This window comes from Barbatula barbatula, assembly GCF_947034865.1.
Source record: "Barbatula barbatula genome assembly, chromosome: 19".
Lineage (NCBI taxonomy): Eukaryota > Metazoa > Chordata > Actinopteri > Cypriniformes > Nemacheilidae > Barbatula > Barbatula barbatula.
The window spans coordinates 21905661-21932944 of NC_136782.1; the positions used below are offsets into that span (position 1 = coordinate 21905661).

Below are 27284 nucleotides of genomic sequence, written 5' to 3' on the forward strand. Positions count from 1 at the left end.
GGCCAAAAATTGATCGGGATGTGGAAATGATGGTGAAGTCCTGTGAGGCGTATCAAGAACATAGAAATGCCCCCGCGGTAGCTCCATTGCACCCATGGATTTGGCCAGAGAGACCATGGCAGAGATTGCATGTAGATTATGCAGGACCATTCCTGGGAAAGATGTTTTTTGTCTTGATTGATGCTCATTCGAAATGGATGGATGTATATCCAGTACAGTCCGCAACTTCGGCTACTACTATAGAATGTTTGCGAACCTGCTTCAGTAACCATGGGTTACCAGAATTGATGGTGTCAGACAATGGAGCTTGTTTCGTGAGTGCGGAGTTTGAAGAGTTCCTGAAGCAAAATGGAATTCAGCATGTCACTTCGGCACCTTATCATGCAGCAAGTAATGGTCTGGTAGAAAGAGCTGTACAAATCTTGAAAAGAATGATGAAAAAGAGTGGGGCAGGAACAATTGCAGCTAAGGTAGCACGAGCTGTATTTAGTTACAGAATAACTCTTCAAACTACTACAGGACTCTCTCCAGCTGAAATGCTATATGGAAGGAAGCTACGTTGTTCTTTGGATTTTATACATCCGGATCTAACAAAAAAGGTGCAAATACAACAACAAAAGCAAAAATTGTATCATGACAGAACGTCCAAAGAACGGAATTTTAGTGAGGGAGATTCGGTACTCATTCGGAACTTTAGTTATGGACCAAAATGGATTCCGGGATACATTGATACGGTGACGGGTCCACTGTCGTATAAAGTCATATTGGGTGATGGGAAGCTAGTCAGAAGACATGTGGATCAAATACATGCAAGATACGATGGCCTGAATACTGCCATGAAGAAGGGAGATGGTAAAGATCCTGAGTGGGAATTTGGTGAAAATTCAATGGACCTTGCTAACGAAAGTGAGAACATAGATAGTGGAGGTAGCCCTGAGGAAGAAAATGTGATTCTTGAAAACACCGATAGTGCTAATCAAACAAGTGGAGAAACATCAAATGAAAGGACTGAAAGGTTATCAAGGTCGGTGAGTCCTCAGGTGCCCATGAGAAGGTCACAAAGAATGAGGAAACTTCCGGGACATTTGAAAGATTATGAATTGAAATAAGAGTATGTTAAGAGGACAATTATGCAAATTAATATCACAAGAAGTATATAATTGTCTGGTTTTTTTTTGCTAGGTATAGGTAATTCGAGATATTGTAAACTTAAGGGGAAGGGAATGTTATAGAGTGGGAGGGGGAAATTGTTAAGTGGGATATATCCTGTAGGGGGCAGTCAAGGGTTATGAGATGTGCATGCTTAAAAAGGCATAGAGGAAGTCTTCTGGTGTGTAGTTGAGAACCTGTGTATGTTTCCTGCACGACTGGATTAAACCATCTTAAATCTGCCGTCCTGTCTCTCTCAAGTTATTACAGAAAGAGTCCTTGTTGTTGGTGACTTTAACATCCATGTAGATAATGATACAGATGCTTTAGGAATGGCTTTTAAAGACACTCTTAACTCCAGGGGCGTTAGACAACATGTGTCAGAACCCACTCACCTTCATAATCATACTTTAGATTTAATACTGTCTCACGGTAGAATACTTTAACTATAAAAGATGTTTTTCTTGATAATCTGCCTGAACCTCTCAAATCTCTCACATGAGTAATAACACTGAAGATCTTCAGAGACACAGTTGCTCCTCTGCGCTTAAAGAAGATTAAAGATGACAAACACCTGAACACACTCAGGGCTAAAGAAAGCGGCACGAAACATTTTATTTTATTTTTGGTTGGTTTAAGAAATGTTGACGTATTTTAAACGTTTGTATGAATTTTAAACATTTTTTAACCAAATCGAAAGTGAAAGAGTGAGCGCAGTACATCACGTGACTCTCTCCCGGCGTCCATTTTATAAACGCCTGTTCAAAACAGGTCAAGTTCTGTCGAGTATTAAAGTGTTTTATTATAACGCGTAAAGTCGCTTTTTAACTCTGATGGGATCTTTTGAGGATCTAATAACAGTTTAATCGAGGTAAGTGTCGAGTTCATGATGTTTTATTGCTTTTAAAACTGTTATTCAGTCGTTTATCTTCGCAAGGCCACAGAGTATCTAGAGCTTCAGTCTTCAGCTAAACTTGAGCTCAACATACAGACTAGAACTAAAACATTGTGTTGTTAGTTTTGAGGGTTTTGGGTTTCTCTAAAGAACCGATTCATGTCTAAAATACACAAAAGACTTTTGCTCAGATTGTCAGTCTGGTCTTGTTGCAGTAAGTTTTCAGATTTGCTCAGTTTGTGTGTTTCTATGTTCAAGTGTGTGATGTCTAGTTTATAAAAGTCTTGTAGTGTATTTCACTCATAATCTCTTGTCTTTGTTTGATAACGTTACTTATAAAGATTGTTTTGTGTGTTATTCGTTCATAATGTGTTAGTGTGAGTAATGTAATGTGCGCTCGAGGTTCTTTCTTTAACACTTTAAATGGCTTTTTATTCACTTTGGTTTTGTGTCTGTGTGTCATTTTCATTCAGTGTCAGTTGTTGAGATCAGATTGATCAGATTCACCATTGCAGCTCCATCATCATCATCATCATCATACTTTAAAGCTGTTTTAGGAAATGTGACTTATGTGCAACGTCTCCTTATTTTGTGACCAATATTTGTTAAAAACATTTGTAATGAGAAGTTTATCAGATAATATTAGAACTTAAAATATAAATAAATATGTTGTGTGTTCTAGTTGATCAGATCCAGAGTTCAGCTGTGTGTCTATGAAGAGTCTAACGTTATGGATCCGACATTCAACTTTAGGTGTGAAGAGACACGGCCTGATCTCAGGTATAAAACATCAATAAAACATGATTATACCTTCACATATTTGATCATTTATTTTATTAACCAGATTTAAGTTTTTTTTATTTTTTAATCTTCCAGGGCCCGGTTTTTCAAAAGGTTTAATCCGGATAAAATTGATCCTGATTTAGTAATCCTTTTTTTTGTGATCCGTGATCACGTAATCCATTTTACTTTTCAGTTTTTTTAAAGCAACATTGGATTGGATCAATCTGATCCGGATAGGAACTATTCAGGATCCCCAAATCAGGATAACCAGTGCTCAAACAGGATAGGAAATCACAACGTAGAACTATAGATATGTAAAGAGCAACAAGTAGAATAGCCAGTGTGGGGATAATATAAGTTTATTTTGATTTGAAATGAAAACACACACATTTAAAAAAAAACTAAAAACAAGAAAAACCACACCCCATCCTCTTCCTGCAGTCCGCTCATCTGAGACCTACAACACACACAAACACTGTACATTGAGTATATTTATAACAAGTATCAAGTATAGATATAATGAATAAAAAAAAGACTTAATGTCAAATACTCCACAATAATTTCAGACTTCCTCATCTGATGTGGAGAGACCAGCTTGTCTGAGCGTAGCCTTTAGGAGGCGGATCTCAAGTCTGGCCTTGGTTTGCTGCAGGTCAGAGTCAGTTGGGGATTTAAAAAATCAGTGATTGCCATTCTTTGCATTTTTTTTGTTATTCTGTAATCCTTGCATGCATCACTAATAAATATTCTAAAAACAAAAATATTTTCGATTGTGATGAATATATATATCAATTAGTGACAGAATAAAATGTATTGTTTTTGGTTTGGATAATTATTTTATGTGGCCAAACTCTTTCTACTTTGCTTTGGCCTATACTGAAAGGCTGAATACGTTAAAGCCTACCTAATCACTGTAGCCTGACGGATGAACAGATACAATTTAAACCTTATGAATAAATAGGATATCTTGTAAAATACTGCATGATCCAAACACAGTATTATTTGATAAATTTTTTAAGTTTTCATTACATTTTGGGCATGAAATCCACGCTGAATCCACCCTTCTGATGGGATCAGTTTAATCCAGATATTTTGGAAAGTTCTGAAAAACCCAAAATAAAGGTTTGATCCGGATCAAAACCAAGATTGGATTATGTGATCTAATCCGATTATGTGATCCGTTCTTTTGAAAAACACATTTTCAAGATTTGATCCAATCCGTCATCCAAAATCCTAGTGGATTACTTTTGAAAAACTGGGCCCAGGAAATGTTATTTTCATGATTATTAATATATTCTTACACATAAAAACAATGAGAGCTGTATAATTTACTCATTGAGACAAATACTCCAAAATACAGTATATATATAATAATAATTCAGTACAGTAATTTAGTCATGTGTTGTGTGTTATAGATCAGTAGATCAGATGAGATCAGATCCAGAGTCCAGCTGTGTGTCTATGAAGAGTGACCAGTCTATGAATCCGCCATTAAAGTTTAAGAGTGAAGATACAAGACCTAATCCTGGGTATAAAATATGAATAAAACATGATTATACCTTGACATTTAATTTGATGATTTAGTTTATAAATGAGATGGAAAGTTTTTTTTTGGAAATGTTATTTTGATGATTATTAACACATTCTTACACAGAAAAACAATGAGAGCTGTGTAATTTACTCATTGAGACAAATATGTAAAATACAGTATATTTTTATATTAACGGTATAAATAGATAAGATATTGTTAAATACAGTAATTCAGTACAGTAATGACTGTAATGTGTTGTGTGTTATAGATCAGTAGATCAGATGAGATCAGATCCAGAGTCCAGCTGTGTGTCTATGAAGAGTGACCAGTCTATGAATCCGCCATTAAAGTTTAAGAGTGGAGATACAAGACCTAATCCTGGGTATAAAATATCTATTAAGAACATTATTTGACATTTCATTTAATGTGAGATTTTTCTTGAGTGTTTGTTTACACTTTCATTACATTTAGTCCCTCAGCAGACGCTTTTGTTTAAATATAAAATGAGGAAGAATGGAAGCAGTCATGACAGTAACAGAACAAAATGTTCAAGTGCATTAAAAACTGAACATTATTTGCTCAGACACAGTTACACTCATTTCTTCTATTTTGAAGAATAGACAGAGCAGAAAGGAAGTGCTAGAGCTGTTGAGTCAGTTGTTTATGAAAGAGGAAAGTCTTCAGATACTTCTTGAAAACGGTCGAGCAGGATTCAGGTGCTCTGGTAGGGATGTGCAGGTCGTTCCACCAGCGGGGAAGAGTCTAAGGTTCTTGGTTGTCGTGGAAGGGCTAATGGAAGATGAGCTGAACTGTGTAGAGAGGTTGACCCGAGTCATGGGAGTGGCTGGGATAACAAGAAGTTCTGTCTTGGAGAGGTTTACCTTAATGATGCTCCCACAGAAAGAGCAGATAACTCACTGAGAGACACGTGTGTGAACTGTACACTGTTCACTTTCAACCACATGTGTGCACACAGTGTAACTTAATGTGACCAGATTAAAAAACAAGATCATTTCCTAGATCAGTGGTGAAATCTGCATGATTGCTCTTAAAGAGCTCGATCAACAAGCCGGTTGTTTTGGACAAACATCTTCAGAACACCAAAAACCACGATTATCTCCAGAAAACGGGGATGTCTGGTCACCTTAGTGTAAATGAAATTATCATAATTAAGCCATAGTGGTCATTTACTCTCACAGCAGTGTAAAAACTGTAGTTAACAAAGTTAATAATGATTTTATGAATTTTCAAGTGTCTGATTCTTGCTTTTCATGAATCATGTCTGTAGGAGAAGGATGATTTATCCGTCTAAGAATCAACCACAAAAATCTGGTTTCAGGTAAATCATATTATTCATAACTCACCACAGTACTTCATGCAAAAAAATACACATTCTGTCCTTTATTCATCCTCATGTCATTACAAAATGAAAAATATAAATAAAATAAGCTATATTTGCAATATTTTTATAAAGGAATATTTGTCACTTTATAGGTCCCTACAACAGCATTAAGTGATACGATTAAAAGAGACAAAAACAAGACAAAGTTTTTGAGAATTAAGTCAAAATTATGAGCGCTGTTGCAACACATGATCTTATTGTTTCTCACAACACATACAAAAACAATTGTTTCACTTCAGAAGACATTTTGATCCCACTGTGCTTTGAATTGGACTAATATAATAAGTGCATCTTATTTTTGGAGCGTCAACAATTAGAAAACTACATAAGATGTTAAAATTACGACAGTTGTCAATGATTCATCAGTATTTATCTAAAGTAATATACATCTCAGATGGCCTAAGGAAGAGTAATCCATGAGAGAATGAGTGAACAATTCCTCAAAAACAGAGAAGAATTCTCGCTCTGAGCATTTAGTTTTCTAACTTTAGTAATAATCTGTTATTTTAACTTTACAGAAATGAGTCTAAACTTCCTGAAGTCCTCAACACATTCAGATCAAATCTGAGGAAGAAGTTTGAGTGTTTGTATGAAGGAACATCACATGAGAGAAACCCAACACTGCTGAATGAGATCTACACAGAGCTCTACATCACAGAGAGTGAAAGTGGAGAGATCAGTAATGAACATGAGGTGAGACAGATTGAGACACAATCCAGGAGAACAGCAACAGAGGACACACCAATCCAATGCAATGACATCTTTAAAGCTTTACCTGCACAAGACAAACCCATCAGAAGTGTGCTGACAAAGGGAGTCGCTGGCATTGGAAAAACAGTCTCTGTGCAGAAGTTCATTCTGGACTGGGCTGAAGGGAAAGAGAATCAGGACGTCCACCTCATATTTCCACTTCCTTTCAGAGAACTGAATCTGATGAAGAACCAAACACTCAGTCTTCTGGAGCTTCTTCATCTGTTCTTCCCAGAGACTAAAGAAATGGAAATCTCCAGCGGTGAATATAAAGTGTTGTTCATCTTTGATGGTTTGGATGAGTGTCGTGTGTCTCTGGACTTTCACAGCAGTGTGAGGTTGTGTGATGTCAGTGAATCGGCCTCAGTGGACGTGATGCTGACAAACCTCATCGCGGGGAATCTGCTTCCCTCCGCTCTCATCTGGATCACCTCCAGACCAGCAGCAGCTGATCTCATCCCCTCTGAGTGTGTTGATCGAGTCACAGAGGTACGAGGCTTCACTGACAAACAGAAGGAGGAATACTTCAGCAAGAGAATCAGTGATGTGAGTCTGAACAACAGAATCATCTCACACCTGAAGTCATCCAGGAGCCTCTACATCATGTGTCACATCCCAGTGTTCTGCTGGATTTCAGCCACTGTTCTAGAGAGAATGTTGAGTGAAGCAGAGAGTGAAGGAGAGATCCCCAAGACTCTCACTCAGATGTACACACACTTCCTGATCATTCAGACAAACATCAAACATCAGAAGGACTATGAGAAGAATGATGAAGGCATGATCTTCAAACTGGCCAAACTGGCTTTTGAGCAGCTTGTGAAAGGGAATGTGATCTTCTATGATGAGGACCTGAGAGAGTGTGGCATTGATGTAGCAGAAGCATCAGTGTACTCAGGACTGTGCACTCAGATCTTCAGAGAGGAGTTTGGCTTGTATCAGGGGAAAGTTTACTGCTTTATTCATCTGAGCGTTCAGGAACATCTCGCAGCTCTTTATGCTCACATCTCCATCACAAACAACATGAGAAATGTGTTCAATAAAGCTAGAAAATCACCTCAAGTAGAGACGTCAATATTTGACCTGCATCAGAGAGCTGTTGACGAGTCTCTAAAGAGTAAAAATGGACATCTGGATCTTTTCCTGCGTTTTCTTCTGGGTCTCTCACTGGAGTCTAATCAGATTCTCTTACAGCATCTACTGAGACACATGAGAAGATTCTACTTATGGAATCAACTGACACACATGAGAAGATTCTCCTTATGGCCTCTACTGAGACGCATGAGAAGATGCTCCTACAAGAAAGAGGAAACTATTGAGTACATTAAACAGAAGATCAGTGAGAATCTGTCTCCAGAGAAATCCATCAATCTGTTTCACTGTCTGAATGAACTGGATGATGATTCACTGCTGCAGGAGATTCAACATTATGTGAAATCTGGATCAGTCGGATGCTCCAAACTCTCTTCTTCACAGTGGTCAGCTTTAGTTTTTGTGTTGCTGATGTCTGATCAGTATTTGGATGAACTTGATCTGAATAAATTTATTGGATCTCAAAATAAAGCAGATAAAGTTCTTGTGAAACTGCTGCCTGTGATTAAAGAATCCAGAAAACTGAAGTAAGTAAAACTAACAACATTCAGTTCACTGTTACAGTTTTATTCCCTTTAACCATCAGTCACTTTATAAAAACAAGCGATCAAAATCAAATAAAGCTTTGATATCAAACACACAGCCAGTCAATATATAGCCAGCCGGCTGTACGTAATCCCTTATTTTATTATTTTAAATTGTAAATAGTTTTTACATTTGCCCAGTATTTTATATCCTGACCCAGAGAGCATCAAGGGTCTCATTTCTCTGATGTAGATGTAAAACAGCAGGTGTCGTGTCATCAGATCTTTTCATCACTTTAGAGAGTTGATGTGTATTATTCACAGGATCAGGGACCCGTTTCAGAAAGCAGGTTAAGTGCAAACTCAGTGTAAGTTAACCCCAGAAAACGGGATACTCTGGATTTTCAGTTTCAGAACGCGAGGTATATCAAACTCGCGACCGCGGGGTAAGTCAAGCCCGTTTCAGAAATCAAGGTATCTTATACTCCGAGTGAGTAACCATAGTAACCTACTCTGTGAACCTAACCTGGTCGGGAGCAGCTTTATTCCACTAACCCGGGGTTTGTTACAATCTCCGCCTCTTTTATAAGCGCGAGCGGTGTTGAAATTGCCTTCGCCGTTTGTTTCTTCAATCGTTTTCCTTAATCGCGCAGTTAATAAATTACGCAGACATTAAAATGGCATGTCCGTTTTTTTTAACAGTAACCTGTAGATGAGGAAGCTGCATTCATTCAGAGAGAGTTAAAACTTCCAAACGGGGCTTCAACATATAATCTCTCACGACGTAAATTTATCATATCCGGAGGATGTTTTATTTGAGCGATACCGTTTTTCTTTACAGTCCATTAAATATATTCACACTCTGCTTCATCCTTACATCACAAACCTCACTCGTGAATGCGCTCTTATATCTGAGCAGATTCTCTGTATGGCTTGATGTTTCTTTGCTAATGGAAGTTTTCTATATAACACCGATGCAGAACATGTTAGCAAGGCAACTGTATGCAGAGCAGTAAGAAAAGTGTGAATCGCTCTTAAACACTTTTTATACACTTTTGTTAAGTTTCCTGTGAGATCCATCAAAGAGGAGTTTCATAGGATTACAGGTGAATGGTGAACGTCTTTCTGAATTAATCTGATCAAATAAATGTGGTCTTGCTGTCACCTTCAAATACCCTTTAGGATTTCCCAATGTGATTGGGTGCATAGCTGTCTTACAAACAGGATTTAGAAAAACCAGCCGTGATCTTCTTGGGGAGCAGGTGCAAGCATGGCCAGTTTTCTGTCTTCTACAGCCACAGTGCTCAGTTCTCATGTCCTCATAACTTTCAATGACAGTTTATTAAATATATCAAACATTTCCCAGTCAGGCATCCTACTAGCAAGAGCATTTAAACTCACCGGACTGAATGATGTTTTTATATTTCATTTTCAGCTGCTGCCATGTTCTTTTTATTGCAGAAGGATTGCACCTACATGACAAAAATCGTAGATATATATATATATACTATATGAAGCAATTAAACTTGCACGTTGACACGTAAAGCGATTTTCTCCCACTCCGCTTCTCTCTCTTTTGCTGCTGCTCTTGTGTTGCTCTTCTATAAATGTGCTCATATTCGCTGTATGTTTGTAACTGTGCCTCCAATTCGACTGGCGAGAAATAAACGGAGCGCTTTTTGTCACGTGGCGTTGCCATGGTGAATCGTGTTCTCTTCGCTCAATTGATGATGGCTTTTTAAAGCCACGGTGAACACGCGTAACCTAGAGTAAACTTACTCAGAGTGGATTGAACTGATTGAAACCAGCTGTTCTGAAACAGAAAACTCTGAGTTGATTTACTCAGATAATCTCTACTCTGAGTTCATATTTTAACTCAGTGTTGCTTGAACCTCCTTATTGAAACGGGTCCCTGATGTGTGAATTATAATCCGATCAGTGTAAAGATGTCACATCACAGTTTGATGGTGTTGATGATGTGTTTGTGTTATCAAAGGTTTAGTTTAGTTTGTGTGGAGTTTCTCTAAAGCACTGTGATGTTCTTCATCAAGAACTCAAAACTCTTCAGTGTTCTTCATCAGTCTGATGTTCATGAGATTCAACATCAAACATCTGCGTTTAACCACAAACACAACAACAATATTACACTTATTACACTCACATGTGTTTATATGAGGAAATTGTTATTCTCATTATTGTTTAGTTTTCTCTTTTTCATTTCATGTTTATCAGCAATGTTTGTCATTTATCTCTACAGGTTGAGGATGTGTGAGATCACAGATGAAGGTTGTGTTGCTCTGACTTCAGCTCTGAGATCAAACCCCTCACGCCTGAGACGTCTGGATCTGTCTGTTAATATTGTAGGAGATTCAGAAGTGAAGCTGATCTCTACTGTACTGGAGAATCCTCACTGTAAACTGGACACACTGGAGTAAGATCATCTCTCTGATAGTCACACATGTACTGATTCTTACATCATCATCTCTCTGATAGTCACACATGTGCTGATTCTTACATGATCATCTCTCTGATAGTCACACATGTACTGATTCTTACATGATCATCTCTCTGATAGTCACACATGTGCTGATTCTTACATGATCATCTCTCTGATAGTCACACATGTACTGATTCTTACATGATCATCTCTCTGATAGTCACACATGTACTGATTCTTACATGATCATCTTCTATATTCATGTTCAGGGGTTGGTGGGGGATATTTGGGATGTAGGAATGTCATAAAAACACAAAAATCTTGCGTTATAAGTGACAAGACAAAGAATTTGTTAACAAATTTCAACATAATTTTATTAGTTTTAATTTGAGGTGAACTGTCCCTTTAAATGATGAGCACAGATCAGACATGAGAGATCTTGCCATAAAGAAAAGAACGACAGAAATAAAGAAAGAGTTTCTCTTCTAGAATTCATTGTTAATGATGCATTAAAGTATTTGCAAATACAATTAACATTTTAATAGATTAACACAAACAATAAAGAAACTTTCAAAGCCACACAGTTTACTGAGACTTTCTAAAACACTTAATGTGAAAACCGCTTCACTACCCAAACAACGACCAGAAAAAACAACATTTCTGTCAAATGTTTGTTGTAATAAACACAAGCTGCTGTCAAAAGAAGGAGTTTTTATTCCACAGATAAAGTCAATAATGTCACGTTAAGTGTTTTCTCCTCCATTGAAGTCCATTATAAGGAAACAGTTTAATGTGGGACATTCACACACGCTTAACATGAAACTTTACTTGTTGTATTTATATTCTGAGCTCATCAGATCATCTGCACATGAAAAACTTTATTTAAAGAACCGCTCGGCTCTGTAAACACTAACTCTCGTCTTCTTTCATTTGATTGGTCACCTCACTTATTTTGACATTGAGGGGCTGTTAGACCACTGAGACGTTATCAAATGTTTGCAGCATTAAAATACACTTCAGCTTTTACACAATTATTACACACATTAGATTTCACACTATAGAAACAATGGAGCGTACGGTCCTGTGTAAGAAAACAGATGTGTGGTGTGAGAGCGTGAGAACAGCATTTTAATGATCAAGATTTAACATGATGATGAATGTTATTCAGTGTAATATGTGTTTCATTCATGACATTCCTGCTGAACTGAGAGACTGAAGTGTGTGTTGTTGTTCTCTACAGGTTGAGGAGCTGTGAGATCACAGATGAAGGTTGTGTTGCTCTGACTTCAGCTCTGAGATCAAACCCCTCACACCTGAGACGTCTGGATCTGTCTGGTAATGATGTAGGAGATTCAGGAGTGAAGCTGATCTCTACTGTACTGGAGAATCCTCACTGTAAACTGGAGACACTGAAGTAAGATCATCTCTCTGATAGTCACACATGTACTGATTCTTACATGATCATCTCTCTGATAGTCACACAGGTGCTGATTCTTAGATGATCATCTCTCTGATAGTCACACATGTACTGATTCTTAGATGATCGTCTCTCTGATAGTCACACATGTACTGATTCTTAGATGATCATCTCTCTGATAGTCACACATGTACTGATTCTTAGATGATCATCTCTCTGATAGTCACACATGTGCTGATTCTTAGATGATCATCTCTCTGATAGTCACACATGTACTGATTCTTACATGATCATCTCTCTGATAGTCACACATGTACTGATTCTTAGATGATCGTCTCTCTGATAGTCACACATGTACTGATTCTTACATGATCGTCTCTCTGATAGTCACACATGTACTGATTCTTAGATGATCATCTCTCTGATAGTCACACATGTACTGATTCTTAGATGATCATCTCTCTGATAGTCACACATGTGCTGATTCTTACATGATCATCTCTCTGATAGTCACACATGTACTGATTCTTAGATGATCATCTCTCTGATAGTCACACATGTACTGATTCTTACATGATCATCTTCTATATTCATGTTCAGGGGTTGGTGGGGGTGTTTGGGATCTAGGAATGTCATAAAAACTTTGCGTTATGTGTTTGTGTTTTTAAGTGTATTGTGATTGTCAAAACATTTGATGATTAAAATCATATGACAGGATTTAGTTTAATTTAAAAGCGGATGCTCATCCAAACCTGCCTAAAACGCCTCCTTTAAACACACCCCCACATTTCTACATCAGTTGGTGAGAGGCGTTGAAGAACACGCCCAGAATATAAACGTGTAAGAAAGAAGGCGTGTCTGTTCCTGCTGTAGTGTTGTTGCTGTCGTCATGTTGTGGAGACGCTGTGTGTTTCATCACAAATGAATATCTTAGTTGGTTTTCCATACGAGGACTCAATTATAAATCTGTGGTTAAGTTTTATTTACAACACTGTTCCAAAACATCACAACTTCAAAATCTGAGTGTGAGCAGCACATGAACACCTGGTTGTGCTCAACGGCTGTTTCTAAAAAGTGGAGCGAATCCAAGTTTGTAAGGACAGTCTGACGCTTCTCACTCGCAGCCTGTAAGAACGTTTTCATTATGAAAGAATTTGCATCGGACTATTCAAACGTAAGTTTTTCTGTCGGTCCTACGATCACAAATGCAGAAATAGTTTTATATTTATGAGTCTGAATCCATCGGGAGCCTCGTATCCTCTGGCTGTTCTCCCTGCAGCGTGATGCTACACATACAAATATATATCCGTCACATGCTTGAGGTATTCGGCCAATCACAACACACTGGGCAGCTGGCCAATCACAACACACTGGGCAGCTGGCCAATCACAACACACTGGGCAGCTGGCCAATCACAACACACTGGACAGCTGGCCAATCAGAGTACACAGCGCTTTCACAACGAAGAACTTTGTTAAGAATCGAGGCGTTTCAGAAAGACACAGAGAAGCGACAGTAATGAAATGAAATGTGAAAACTAATGTGATTTTTTTTAACAGTAAACCACGTAAACACACAATATAACACCAAATACACAATAATGTTCATTTTAGCCGTCCAACAGGAACCCTTTAAATGATGAGCATAGATCAGACATGAGAGATCTTACCATAAAGAAAAGAACGACAGAAATAAAGAAAGAGTTTCTCTTCTAGAATTTATTGTTAATGATGCATTAAAGTATTTGCAAATACAATTAACATTTTAATAGATTAACACAAACAATAAAGAAACTTTCAAAGCCACACAGTTTACTGAGACTTTCTAAAACACTTAATGTGAAAAGCGCTTCACTACCCAAACAACGACCAGAAAAAACAACATTTCTGTCAAATGTTTGTTGTAATAAACACAAGCTGCTGTCAAAAGAAGGAGTTCTTATTCCACAGATAAAGTCAATAATGTCACGTTAAGTGTTTTCTCCTCCATTGAAGTCCATTATAAGGAAACAGTTTAATGTGGGACATTCACACACGCTTAACATGAAACTTTACTTGTTGTATTTATATTCTGAGCTCATCAGATCATCTGCACATGAAAAACTTTATTTAAAGAACCGCTCGGCTCTGTAAACACTAACTCTCGTCTTCTTTCATTTGATTGGTCACCTCACTTTAGTGGAATTTTCTTATTCCTTAATCAAGGTGAGTCAATTTTGACAAACGCAATATACAGAGACATCAGGTACTTTGCAAAGTATTTTATTGTCGTTTAATCTGCATCATAAGCAATGAGCATGGTGCAGAGCAAAGGCGCTCTTTCCTCCTGCACCCATAGTATATATATGTTTAAAAATGTGACACCCCCTCCCTTTGCCCCCTAACAAGAATCCCGAGCTGGTTTACGAGAAGTTCCGTTATTCCAAACAGAACATCTTGGCCTCTGCTCGAGGGCAAAGGCAGAGTGGTATGACGTGTATAGAGAAAAACATGATAACATAGAAAAGAAAACATAGATAAACACTTCGTAAACATATAGACAGACACATCAAGAAGCTAGACTAGAAAATTTCCATTACATTCCCCCCTTTTATCATATATGATAACCAAAATCTTTATACTTTGACCCGTAAGATGAGCAACGCCCTTTCTCTTACAGGTTTCATTCTTCTATCTAAACAGTTCTTAAAATCCCACTAGAATTGGTAACACCACCTGCTTCAGCCTTCGTCACTTTCCATATTCTTACTCTCATTTGTGGAATTGCTCCCGTTCCCTCATATTTAAAACACTTTCTTTTGCCTTTTTAATTAGCCGTCCCAGGGGACATAATGGCCCACATTTTCAAATTTTGTTGCCTTATCCACCACATCACCTGAGGTACACGTACCTCTACACAAATACATATTTGTTCCCCAGTACCTAACAGAATTAGGGTAACACTGTCCCTCCCCATACCATTTTATTAAACTTGGAATATAGTGTTGCACAGAAACAAAATTCTATAATCTCTAATTTCTCGGAGTTTGATGTGTCCCCGACTCGAACAGTTGATCCCCAATAGTGCCCCTCCTGTCGCTTGCACGACCCATTGTGGATGCCATTTTGATGGCCTACGGTTGGAGTTGCCACTCCTTGGACACCTTTTTGCAGTGGGAGGTGTGTCTTTCCCACGACTTCCTGGAAGCTGTGTAATGATTTGTCAGCTCCATTTGCTACTGCTCCTTTGACCTGCACAAACATTTTGAGAGCAAAAACACAAAAACATGTTGCCTTGTAACATCCCCCCTTTTGACGCGTGGTCTAGGCCATGCGTCAAAATCGCAAAAGCAGGGATAAAATGTTTTGGCAAACAGGTGAGGCCATTTTGGGCCCCCCCAAACATTGTCTGTGTATTTACATGAGCACTCCTTGCAGAGTGCACGATCATCCGGTTCTGCAAAATGTTTGCATCTCACACACAACAATGGCTGATGGGAGAAGAATGGCAGATAGCATATCAGCAACCTGTGTGTGATTTAAGAATGTTTTTACCATCATCATTTACAAAGTTTCTGTGTTTCCACAGTGTGCCAAAATCATTGGCATCAATCCGAGGGTGGTGAGTATGATTTCCCTTAGCATATGCAATGAAGAAATGCTTTTTCCTACTGTATGCAATGAAGATCTGCTTAGCTCACATTCCATGATGAATGAAACCGCTTTCTGAACTTTGCTAAAATGCACAATGCTTGTGTGCAACAAACTGCTTGAATTTTTGATAGATTCAGGGGCAACAAATAGCCTACTGTGATTCACAAGAAGTGTTTAAATTTACCAGAGTCTAAACTAGCTGTGTTTTCCCTAAATGTATTTTTAAACATGAGTATCTGTACTTCTACTTAAGTAAGGGATGTGTGTTCTTTTGCCATCTCTGGTTATAAGTGACAAGACAAAGAATTTGTTAACAAAATTCAACATAATTTTATTAGTTTTAATTTGAGGTGAACTGTCCCTTTAAATGATGAGCACAGATCAGACATGAGAGATCTTGCCATAAAGAAAAGAACGACAGAAATAAAGAAAGAGTTTCTCTTCTAGAATTTATTGTTAATGATGCATTAAAGTATTTGCAAATACAATTAACATTTTAATAGATTAACACAAACAATAAAGAAACTTTCAAAGCCACACAGTTTACTGAGACTTTCTAAAACACTTAATGTGAAAACCGCTTCACTACCCAAACAACGACCAGAAAAAACAACATTTCTGTCAAATGTTTGTTGTAATAAACACAAGCTGCCGTCAAAAGAAGGAGATCTTATTCCACAGATAAAGTCAATAATGTCACGTTAAGTGTTTTCTCCTCCATTGAAGTCCATTATAAGGAAACAGTTTAATGTGGGACATTCACACACGCTTAACATGAAACTTTACTTGTTGTATTTATATTCTGAGCTCATCAGATCATCTGCACATGAAAAACTTTATTTAAAGAACCGCTCGGCTCTGTAAACACTAACTCTCGTCTTCTTTCATTTGATTGGTCACCTCACTTATTTTGACATTGAGGGGCTGTTAGACCACTGAGACGTTATCAAATGTTTGCAGCATTAAAATACACTTCAGCTTTTACACAATTATTACACACATTAGATTTCACACTATAGAAACAATGGAGCGTACGGTCCTGTGTAAGAAAACAGATGTGTGGTGTGAGAGCGTGAGAACAGCATTTTAATGATCAAGATTTAACATGATGATGAATGTTATTCAGTGTAATATGTGTTTCATTCATCACATTCCTGCTGAACTGAGACACTGAAGTGTGTGTTGTTGTTCTCTACAGGTTTAGTGAGTGTAAGATCACATATGAAGGTTGTGTTGCTCTGACTTCAGCTCTGAGATCAAACCCCTCACACCTGAGACATCTGGATCTGTCTCATAATAATGTAGGAGATTCAGGAGTGAAGCTGATCTCTACTGTACTGGAGAATCCTCACTGTAAACTGGACACACTGAAGTAAGATCATCTCTCTGATAGTCACACATGTACTGATTCTTACATGATCATCTCTCTGATAGTCACACATGTGCTGATTCTTAGATGATCATCTCTCTGATAGTCACACAGTCACACATGTACTGATTCTTACATGATCATCTCTCTGATAGTCACACATGTACTGATTCTTACATGATCATCTCTCTGATAGTCACACATGTACTGATTCTTACATGATCATCTCTCTGATAGTCACACATGTACTGATTCTTACATGATCATCTCTCTGATAGTCACACATGTACTGATTCTTACATGATCATCTCTCTGATAGTCACACATGTACTGATTCTTACATGATCATCTCTCTGATAGTCACACATGTACTGATTCTTACATGATCATCTCTCTGATAGTCACACATGTACTGATTCTTACATGATCATCTCTCTGATAGTCACACATGTACTGATTCTTACATGATCATCTCTCTGATAGTCACACATGTACTGATTCTTAGATGATCATCTCTCTGATAGTCACACATGTACTGATTCTTACATGATCATCTCTCTGATAGTCACACATGTACTGATTCTTACATGATCATCTCTCTGATAGTCACACATGTACTGATTCTTACATGATCATCTCTCTGATAGTCACACATGTGCTGATTCTAACATCATCATCTCTCTGATAGTCACACATGTACTGATTCTTAGATGATCATCTCTCTGATAGTCACACATGTGCTGATTCTAACATCATCATCTCTCTGATAGTCACACATGTACTGATTCTTAGATGATCATCTCTCTGATAGTCACACATGTACTGATTCTTAGATGATCGTCTCTCTGATAGTCACACATGTACTGATTCTTAGATGATCATCTCTCTGATAGTCACACATGTGCTGATTCTTACATGATCATCTCTCTGATAGTCACACATGTACTGATTCTTACATGATCATCTCTCTGATAGTCACACATGTACTGATTCTTACATGATCATCTCTCTGATAGTCACACATGTACTGATTCTTAGATGATCATCTCTCTGATAGTCACACATGTGCTGATTCTTAGATGATCATCTCTCTGATAGTCACACATGTGCTGATTCTTAGATGATCATCTCTCTGATAGTCACACATGTACTGATTCTTAGATGATCATCTCTCTGATAGTCACACATGTGCTGATTCTTAGATGATCATCTCTCTGATAGTCACACATGTGCTGATTCTTAGATGATCATCTCTCTGATAGTCACACATGTACTGATTCTTACATGATCATCTCTCTGATAGTCACACATGTACTGATTCTTACATGATCATCTCTCTGATAGTCACACATGTACTGATTCTTAGATGATCATCTCTCTGATAGTCACACATGTACTGATTCTTAGATGATCATCTCTCTGATAGTCACACATGTACTGATTCTTACATGATCATCTCTCTGATAGTCACACATGTACTGATTCTTACATGATCATCTCTCTGATAGTCACACATGTACTGATTCTTACATGATCATCTCTCTGATAGTCACACATGTACTGATTCTTAGATGATCATCTCTCTGATAGTCACACATGTACTGATTCTTACATGATCATCTTCTATATTCATGTTCAGGGGTTGGTTGGGGGTGTTTGGGATCTAGGAATGTCATAAAAACTTTGCGTTATGTGTTTGTGTTTTTAAGTGTATTGTGATTGTCAAAACATGTGATGATTAAAATCATATGACAGGATTTAGTTTAATTTAAAAGCGGATGCTCATCCAAACCTGCCTAAACCCCTCCTTTAAACACACCCCCACATTTCTACATCAGTTGGTGAGAGGCGTTGAAGAACACGCCCAGAATATAAACGTGTAAGAAAGAAGGCGTGTCTGTTCCTGCTGTAGTGTTGTTGCTGTCGTCATGTTGTGGAGACGCTGTGTGTTTCATCACAAATGAATATCTTAGTTGGTTTTCCATACGAGGACTCAATTATAAATCTGTGGTTAAGTTTTATTTACAACACTGTTCCAAAACATCACAACTTCAAAATCTGAGTGTGAGCAGCACATGAACACCTGGTTGTGCTCAACGGCTGTTTCTAAAAAGTGGAGCGAATCCAAGTTTGTAAGGACAGTCTGAAGCTTCTCACTCGCAGCCTGTCAGAACGTTTTCATTCTGAAAGAATTTGCATCGGACTATTCAAACGTAAGTTTTTCTGTCGGTCCTACGATCACAAATGCAGAAATAGTTTTATATTTATGAGTCTGAATCCATCGGGAGCCTCGTATCCTCTGGCTGTTCTCCCTGCAGCGTGATGCTACACATACAAATATATATCCGTCACATGCTTGAGGTATTCGGCCAATCACAACACACTGGGCAGCTGGCCAATCACAACACACTGGGCAGCTGGCCAATCACAACACACTGGGCAGCTGGCCAATCACAACACACTGGGCAGCTGGCCAATCACAACACACTGGGCAGCTGGCCAATCACAACACACTGGGCAGCTGGCCAATCACAACACACTGGGCAGCTGGCCAATCACAACACACTGGGCAGCTGGCCAATCACAACACACTGGGCAGCTGGCCAATCACAACACACTGGACAGCTGGCCAATCAGAGTACACAGCGCTTTCACAACGAAGAACTTTGTTAAGAATCGAGGCGTTTCAGAAAGACACAGAGAAGCGACAGTAATGAAATGAAATGTGAAAACTAATGTGATTTTTTTAACAGTAAACCACGTAAACACACAATATAACACCAAATACACAATAATGTTCATTTTAGCCGTCCAACAGGAACCCTTTAAATGATGAGCATAGATCAGACATGAGAGATCTTGCCATAAAGAAAAGAACGACAGAAATAAAGAAAGAGTTTCTCTTCTAGAATTTATTGTTAATGATGCATTAAAGTATTTGCAAATACAATTAACATTTTAATAGATTAACACAAACAATAAAGAAACTTTCAAAGCCACACAGTTTACTGAGACTTTCTAAAACACTTAATGTGAAAAGCGCTTCACTACCCAAACAACGACCAGAAAAAACAACATTTCTGTCAAATGTTTGTTGTAATAAACACAAGCTGCTGTCAAAAGAAGGAGTTCTTATTCCACAGATAAAGTCAATAATGTCACGTTAAGTGTTTTCTCCTCCATTGAAGTCCATTATAAGGAAACAGTTTAATGTGGGACATTCACACACGCTTAACATGAAACTTTACTTGTTGTATTTATATTCTGAGCTCATCAGATCATCTGCACATGAAAAACTTTATTTAAAGAACCGCTCGGCTCTGTAAACACTAACTCTCGTCTTCTTTCATTTGATTGGTCACCTCACTTATTTTGACATTGAGGGGCTGTTAGACCACTGAGACGTTATCAAATGTTTGCAGCATTAAAATACACTTCAGCTTTTACACAATTATTACACACATTAGATTTCACACTATAGAAACAATGGAGCGTACGGTCCTGTGTAAGAAAACAGATGTGTGGTGTGAGAGCGTGAGAACAGCATTTTAATGATCAAGATTTAACATGATGATGAATGTTATTCAGTGTAATATGTGTTTCATTCATGACATTCCTGCTGAACTGAGAGACTGAAGTGTGTGTTGTTGTTCTCTACAGGTTTAGTGAGTGTAAGATCACAGATGAAGGTTGTGTTGCTCTGACTTCAGCTCTGAGATCAAACCCCTCACACCTGAGACATCTGGATCTGTCTGTTAATATTTTCGGAGATTTAGATGGGATGCTGGACACACTGAAGTAAGATCTTCTCTCTGATAGTCACACATGAACTGATTCTTACATGATCATCTTCTACAGGCGTGAATTTCTAAATTATTCTCAATTATAAAATTATATATTTTTGTATCGTTTTGATGAGCTAGTCAATATGAATTAATTCGCAGAATAAGTTTATATTCATGTTTAAACAACACAACAATCATGTTTTACATGTATTTAAGGATCGGCTCAAAAATTAATAAATGACAGAATAATCCTGTTTTCTTTCTTTCATGCGTCTTCATTCTCTCAGTCTTTCTCATTGCTGCTGAGTGACTTTGTCATTCCTGATGTTTGTTTCTGTTGAAGTTCAACAAACACTAGACTGGAATGACATCAATAAATGCAAAACTGAAGTTATTTCTCTCTGTGGCGTTAATTCAAATGTTCATTTAGTTGTTGACAGTGTTACAGATTTGTCTTGCTGTATATGAAACGTTCATTTATGTTTTCAAAAGCGCTTTGATTATTTTATTTCATTACAAAGATGTTTTTCTAGAAATCTGAGGATGAGAATAAAAGTCACTTCAGACAAAATGATGATTGTCATTCACTGTAACGTGTTTATTTAATAATGACATTCCTGCTGAACTGAGAGACTGAAGTGTGTGTTGTTGTTCTCTACAGGTTGTGGAGTGGGTATAAGATCACATATGAAGGTTGTGTTGCTCCGAGATCAAACCCCTCACACCTGAAACATCTGGATCTGTCTGTTAATAATGTAGGAGATTCAGGAGTGAAGCTTCTCTGTGAGCTGAGAGATGATCCACATTATAAAATAGTGCCAGTGTTGTGAGTAGAGCTCATTTTTAATACATGTTCAACAACTGTAAAACCTTTTGCAAAATATTTTCTCGAGCACATATGAGTTATGAATAATAAACCACAAGAGTAAATGTGAAGTGTACAGATGAACACACTTGATGTTTTATAAGTGCAGCACAATAAGATTTCAGTTCAATGAGTGTGATGAAGAGTCTGTTTACTGTCATCTTCCTCTTCTTAAACATATTATTATTATTTATGTGGAGGTTTATAGTTTTATTTCCTGCTGTTTGTTTGATGGATGTTCACCTCAGTGTTTGTGCACACATGGCTAGATGTTTTTATTTGATGCTCTTCATCATTATTATTGATCAAATCTTCATCATCATCATCATCATCACCACACGTGTGCAGTGAGTGAAAGTCTTGAGTGCTTCAGACACTGCAGAATACTGACAGACTGTAGAAATAACAACACACAATATATACACAAAACATTTACACAATAAAGTGACAGATGACACATATAATACAGGTTATGAGTTAAACAGATGAAGATCAAACTGAGTTTATTATTGTTGACATGTGTAGTGATGATACATTAGTTCTGTCTTTGTGTTTCTCTTTCAGGACTCGCAGGTGGTGACAGTAATGTGTGTTTACAGCTGTCTGTGTGATCTTCAGTTTCATCTGATGGAGAATAACAAGACGACACTATAGTGACATTACAGACACACTGAAAACAATCATTCACACATTCAGTTTCATAATCCTGTGATAGTCTTGATGAAGTGACTGAAAAACTTCTTCAACAAAAGAAACTGATGTTCCACAATATTGTCAGGACAGTAAACACAGACAAATGTTGTATAAACTACAGTAGATTTCAATCAAATACAGCAAATATAGTGTGTGTGTGTGATACAGATTACACAGATTATATAGTTAAATAGTATTATACACCGTCATTTTTTATCATCAGATTATCTCATATACAAATTTCAAAATGTAAATATGTGGGAGAGTTTATGGTTGGTATATAAATACATGAAACAGTAAATAATGTAGAATTGTGTTGCATGTATAATACAGCAAATATAGTGTGTATGTGTTCAGAGATCATCATGTGTGTGACTCACTTTATCAACCAATAAAACAAATGAATTTAACGTCACAACATCTGAAGAAGGATCAGAAATAGAAAGAGATTGAAACTTTGAGTCTGAATCCTGAAAGCATTGAAGTAATGACTTCATATTTACATTATTATTATTTTATTTGACTTTTACAAGAAGGAAACAAATGTAAACAGAATCTATGAGCTCCACATTTACTTCCAAGAGTAAGATCATCTCTCTGATAGACACATGAACATGTTCTTAAAGGGAAACTTCACCCAGAAATGAATTACTGACCCTCGGGTTGATCAAAACCTGTAAACGTCTCTGTTCTGTTGAACATAAAGATATCTGGAAGAATGTGAGCAACTGACCGTTCTGAAACACCATTGACTACCATAGTAGGAAAAATGATTGTGAACATTTCTTTGTTCTGTTGAACACTAGAAGATATTTTGAAGAATTTAGGGAAGAGAACAGTTCTGGGGCACCTTTGACCACCGTTGTTATTTTTCCTACAATAGTAGCAGGTCGGTAGCCAGCCTATTGAAAGGGGAGGTTCTTTTTTTCAAAAAGTGGACCTTAGCAGTTTTTCCCCTTCTTTTGCATTTAATTATGAGGTTCAAATACTTCATTTTGGTGACCTTTTATGCATTAATTTGTGCTGGATTAGCTTGTCTGCTAGTATCTTAACGAGCGCTTTTTGATGCACCTAAAAATCTTATTCCATTTTGTCAACTTGCTTCCTCGCCGGCTTCGAATCGGCGTCGGTCTGAATGGGAGACGGGCGCTCTAACGAAGAGGCTAAAGACCGCTAGTAACACACAGTTCATAAGTTTTAAATATTAAATATTAATAATAATTCTTCTCATCATCATTTCTTGACTCTCTGTCAATGCCTCTTTGCTATGTTTTATTATTATAATTACGCTACGTGTATATGGTTATTATATTGTAGACTTTTGAGTGGATAAATCCTTATAATAAAAAATATATATAACCCCTCCGCCGCATCATTCAGAGGCGATGCTTCTTCACGTTGCTTTGAAAAGTGTATTGCGAGAACTCTCTCTGTCTGCGCACGCACGCACACACACACACACGCACACACACACACACACACGCGCACACACACACACAGGCGCACACACACACACGCGCACACACACACACACGCGCACACACACACACACACGCGCACACACACACACGCACACACACACACGCACACACACACACACGCGCACACACACACGCACACACACGCACAAACACAGCAACAATAATCATATTAATTTGAAACAGCAACCCAGAAATTTGTCACAAGCATTGATTAAAACAATGATGACAATAATCACATGAAAAAAATCGACTTAAATTCCGGACCTTTGGCAGTGAGGGGGGGGTTCGATCGAACCAACCGAACCCCCCCTGCCTACGGGCTTGAGTAGTCAATGGTGCCCCAGAACTGATCGTTGCTAACATTCTTCCAAATATCTTTCTTTGTGTTCGACGGAAAAAAGACATTTTTACAGAGTTAATGTTTTGTCAGACTTTCCCTTTTCTGTTTGGATTTTCTGTCCAAACTATCAAACTGACTTTATCAGAGATGGATCACCACTTGAAACAGAAGTATATTTACAGATTACACAGATTATATAGTCTACGGTTAAATTTAACATTTCAATTGATTGTGTATATTGTGTATGTATAGTAAACTCATTTGTGTGTTTTATACACTGTCATTTTATATCATCAGATTATTTCATATACAATTGTCAAAAAGTAAATATGTGGGAGAGTTTATGGTTGGAATAATAAATACATGAATCAGTAAATAATGTATAATTGTGTTGAATGTATAATGAAGCGTTTGAGATATAACATGAGAGATGGAGAACAGAGAGAGAGAGGGAGACGGAGAGAGAGATGCTCAAGTAGAGGAGTCCAGAGGAGAAGATCACAGCCAACAGAGAACCCAAAGATAAACTCTTTCTTCATGTCTGTCTGTGTCTGTCTGTCTCTATATTGTCAGACTGTGATCATTAAATGTGTTTTTCTTGAGGATCCGTCTCTACTTTATGTCTAAAACAGTGAAGAAATATTCTGACACATTAGATTTTCAGTTTTGGGCCCAAAAACATTTCACTTCACTTTGGTTTTTACTTTAATGGTCCAAATGTGATTTGACTGTTGTACAGGATTTGCTTTATTCTGCTGTGAAACTGAAGTTCCCTTACGAGAGCGGTCACTTCGACATTGCGGAGACCGCATATGAAACTCCTCCTCTTTTTCACTTTTCCTGAAGTCCTATAGGATAACGCCAGTAAAAAAACTGGCCAATTGTCGCAAAACATGCACAGTATGCAAATACTGACGAATCTAGACAGTATAAATACAGTGCATGTGACGACAATCCTCAGAATCTTCTTTTTCACGCTGCCATCGCTGAAGACACAACTGGATACTTCTTCACCGCATCCGATGGCTTCATTCTGTCGTCTTTGCGCGGGCCCCATTGGCCCGCAGGATACTCACGAGCACTGCATTGCCTGCCTGGGCCTTGCTCATGCGGAGGATGCATTCTGCGAGTCTGATTGCGTGCACTGTGCGGACCTGCCGGCGCGTGTCTTGAGGACTCGCAGGAACATCGCTCGTGGACTCATGGGGTCGAGGCTCACCACCTCATTCCCCAGTCCTCTACGTCGACGAGGGCCTTCGTCCTCCGCCTTCCATCGCGGACGCCGTTTCCTTCGGCGGCGAGGAGGACGATGAGTCCATGCCCATATCAGCTTCGTACAAGGACTGGGCAGGATCGGAGCGAGATCGTCCCGATCCGGAGAGCACCCCGGACCTCCACGAGGAGTTCGTCAGGGTTCTCGAGAAGGCCGTAAGCGAGCTCGGCATCACCTGGGATCCACCTGAGATGCTGGCGAAGAGTAAGCTCGACTCCTGGTACTTTCAGGCGAGTCGCCGCCAGGCCACGTCGAAAAGGAGTTCGCCGTTCTTCCCAGATGTCCACGAGCACGTGGTGAAGACGTGGTCAGCACCTCAGTCGGCGCACGTTCACGCTGCTACACCGGCCATGTTCGCCCACGTGGTCGGGGCCAGTTACGTGCGCATGCCACCCGTCGAGGAGACCCTCGCCGCTCATTTGTGCCCTTCCGCCACCTCGTTGGGCTCGGACCCAGGCCTGCCCTCGAAGCCGTGCAGGTTTACCGCCCATCTCGCTGGTAAGGTATACGCGTCCGCTGGCGAGGCCGCCTCCGCCTTGCACACTATGGCGGTGCTGCAGGTGTTCCAGGCAAAGATCCTTCAGTCGCTGGATAGCAGCAGCCTGGAGGCAGATGCTACGCGGGATCTGAGGGCGGCGACCGACTTCGCTCTCATGGCTACGAAGCGCACCGCTCAGGCTATCGGCAGGTCTATGGGGTTCATGGTCGTCCTCCACCGTCATCTGTGGCTTACGTTGGCGGTTCTAAAGGACGCTGATCGTAAGTCCCTTCTGAACGCACTGATCACTCCCTCCGGCCTCTTTGGTGACGTCGTGGAGTCGGTAGTAGAGCCAAGCCGTCCTGACGGACCAGGGAAGAGGAGGAGAGAGTCCGTGAGCGTGCCGGCGGCCCCCAAACGCCGCTGTTTGCAACAGTTTTCCCCCGCAGTTGCGGGCGATTATTGCAATGTTGTAAGTGTTGTTTGTGTGAATGCAATAAAAACACATACCTGTTCACAACAGGAGCTCTTTCCCCCTCACCCACACAATGCTGCGTCCCTTGCCCTGCCAGGGAGCAGCGCGAAGCCGCAGTTAGTCACAACTATAACCAGCCTTTCCTCGTCCACGGACGCTCCCGTGGATGAGAGACCGCTGGATTCTCACGCGCGAGCTATTTTCCCGCCAGTGCATTTAGCCTCGCTGGGCCAGCGCGCTCCCCTAAATGGTCCGCTGACGGTAACCCCCGATCAGATTCGGCCGTTATGTCTGTTTCTGGACGCGTGGAAAGCCATTCCAGGCATCTCTCTTTGGCTACTAAACGTGATAGAACACGGGTACGCCCTGCAGTTCAGGTGCAGACCTCCCCGCTTCAGCAGTGTGGTCCCGTCGCTTACGTCAGCGCAAAACGTGCCTGTGTTGAGGAAGGAAATCTGCAGCCTGCTCGCGAAAGGAGCGACTGAGCGCGGTCCCCCGAACGAGCGGGAAAGCGGGTTTTACAGCCGGTATTTTGTAGTGCCCAAGAGAGGTGTGGTCTACGTCCGATTCTGGACGTGAGACCCGTCAACTGAGCGCTTCACAAGCGAGCGTTCAGAATGACAACTCTAAAACAGATCCTGGCACAAGTGCGTCCCGGGGACTGGTTTGTTTCCGTAGATCTGAAGGATGCGTACTTTCATGTTCAGATAGCCAAGCGCCATCGAAGGTTCCTGCGATTCGCATTCGAGGATTCAGCGTACCAATTTGCTGTCCTCCCATTCGGGCTGGCATTAGCTCTGCGCACATTCTCGAAGTGCGTGGACGCGGCGCTTTCCGCTCTCAGAGCGAGCGGAATGCGCATTCTCAATTATCTGGACGATTGGCTGATTTTAGCCCACTCTCGGAAGGCGCTAAT

General features: G+C 39.3%; 2 protein-coding genes across 4 annotated transcripts in view; one reads left to right on the forward strand and one right to left on the reverse strand.

The window, feature by feature from the left end:
• The window catches only part of LOC306908488 (NACHT, LRR and PYD domains-containing protein 3-like), a 316456-nt gene that overhangs the window by 142542 nt on the left and 146630 nt on the right, over nt 1–27284 (reverse strand). The window lies entirely within an intron of this gene.
• LOC306908491 (NACHT, LRR and PYD domains-containing protein 3-like) lies at nt 1865–22755 on the forward strand. Of its 3 annotated transcripts, XM_079481411.1 has the most exons (13): nt 1865–2020; nt 2727–2824; nt 4243–4356; nt 4627–4740; nt 5647–5697; nt 6279–8126; nt 10381–10554; nt 11801–11974; nt 15545–15577; nt 16808–16981; nt 20639–20776; nt 21425–21589; nt 22193–22755. In XM_079481411.1, exons 2-13 carry the CDS (start codon nt 2775–2777, stop codon nt 22206–22208), a joined length of 3051 nt encoding a protein of 1016 aa, XP_079337537.1. In that variant the 5' UTR covers nt 1865–2020; nt 2727–2774; the 3' UTR covers nt 22209–22755. The 3 variants fall into 3 exon arrangements, 2 of the variants coding, with proteins under 2 accessions (XP_079337537.1, XP_079337538.1); XR_013788013.1 differs by lacking the exon at nt 16808–16981 and having other exon boundaries at nt 15545–15966; nt 19797–20776; nt 22193–22735; XM_079481412.1 differs by lacking the exon at nt 15545–15577 and having other exon boundaries at nt 22193–22735.

What these genes read in the sequence shown, in the direction of transcription:
- LOC306908491 (XM_079481411.1), top strand. Translation starts at nt 2,775, where the DNA reads ATGGATCCGACATTCAACTTTAGGTGTGAAGAGACACGGCCTGATCTC. An exon ending in AAAGAATCCAGAAAACTGAA is followed by an intron (nt 8,127 to 10,380) that starts GTAAGTAAAACT and finishes TTATCTCTACAG; the next exon opens with GTTGAGGATGTGTGAGATCA. An exon ending in TGTAAACTGGACACACTGAA is followed by an intron (nt 16,982 to 20,638) that starts GTAAGATCATCT and finishes TGTTCTCTACAG; the next exon opens with GTTTAGTGAGTGTAAGATCA.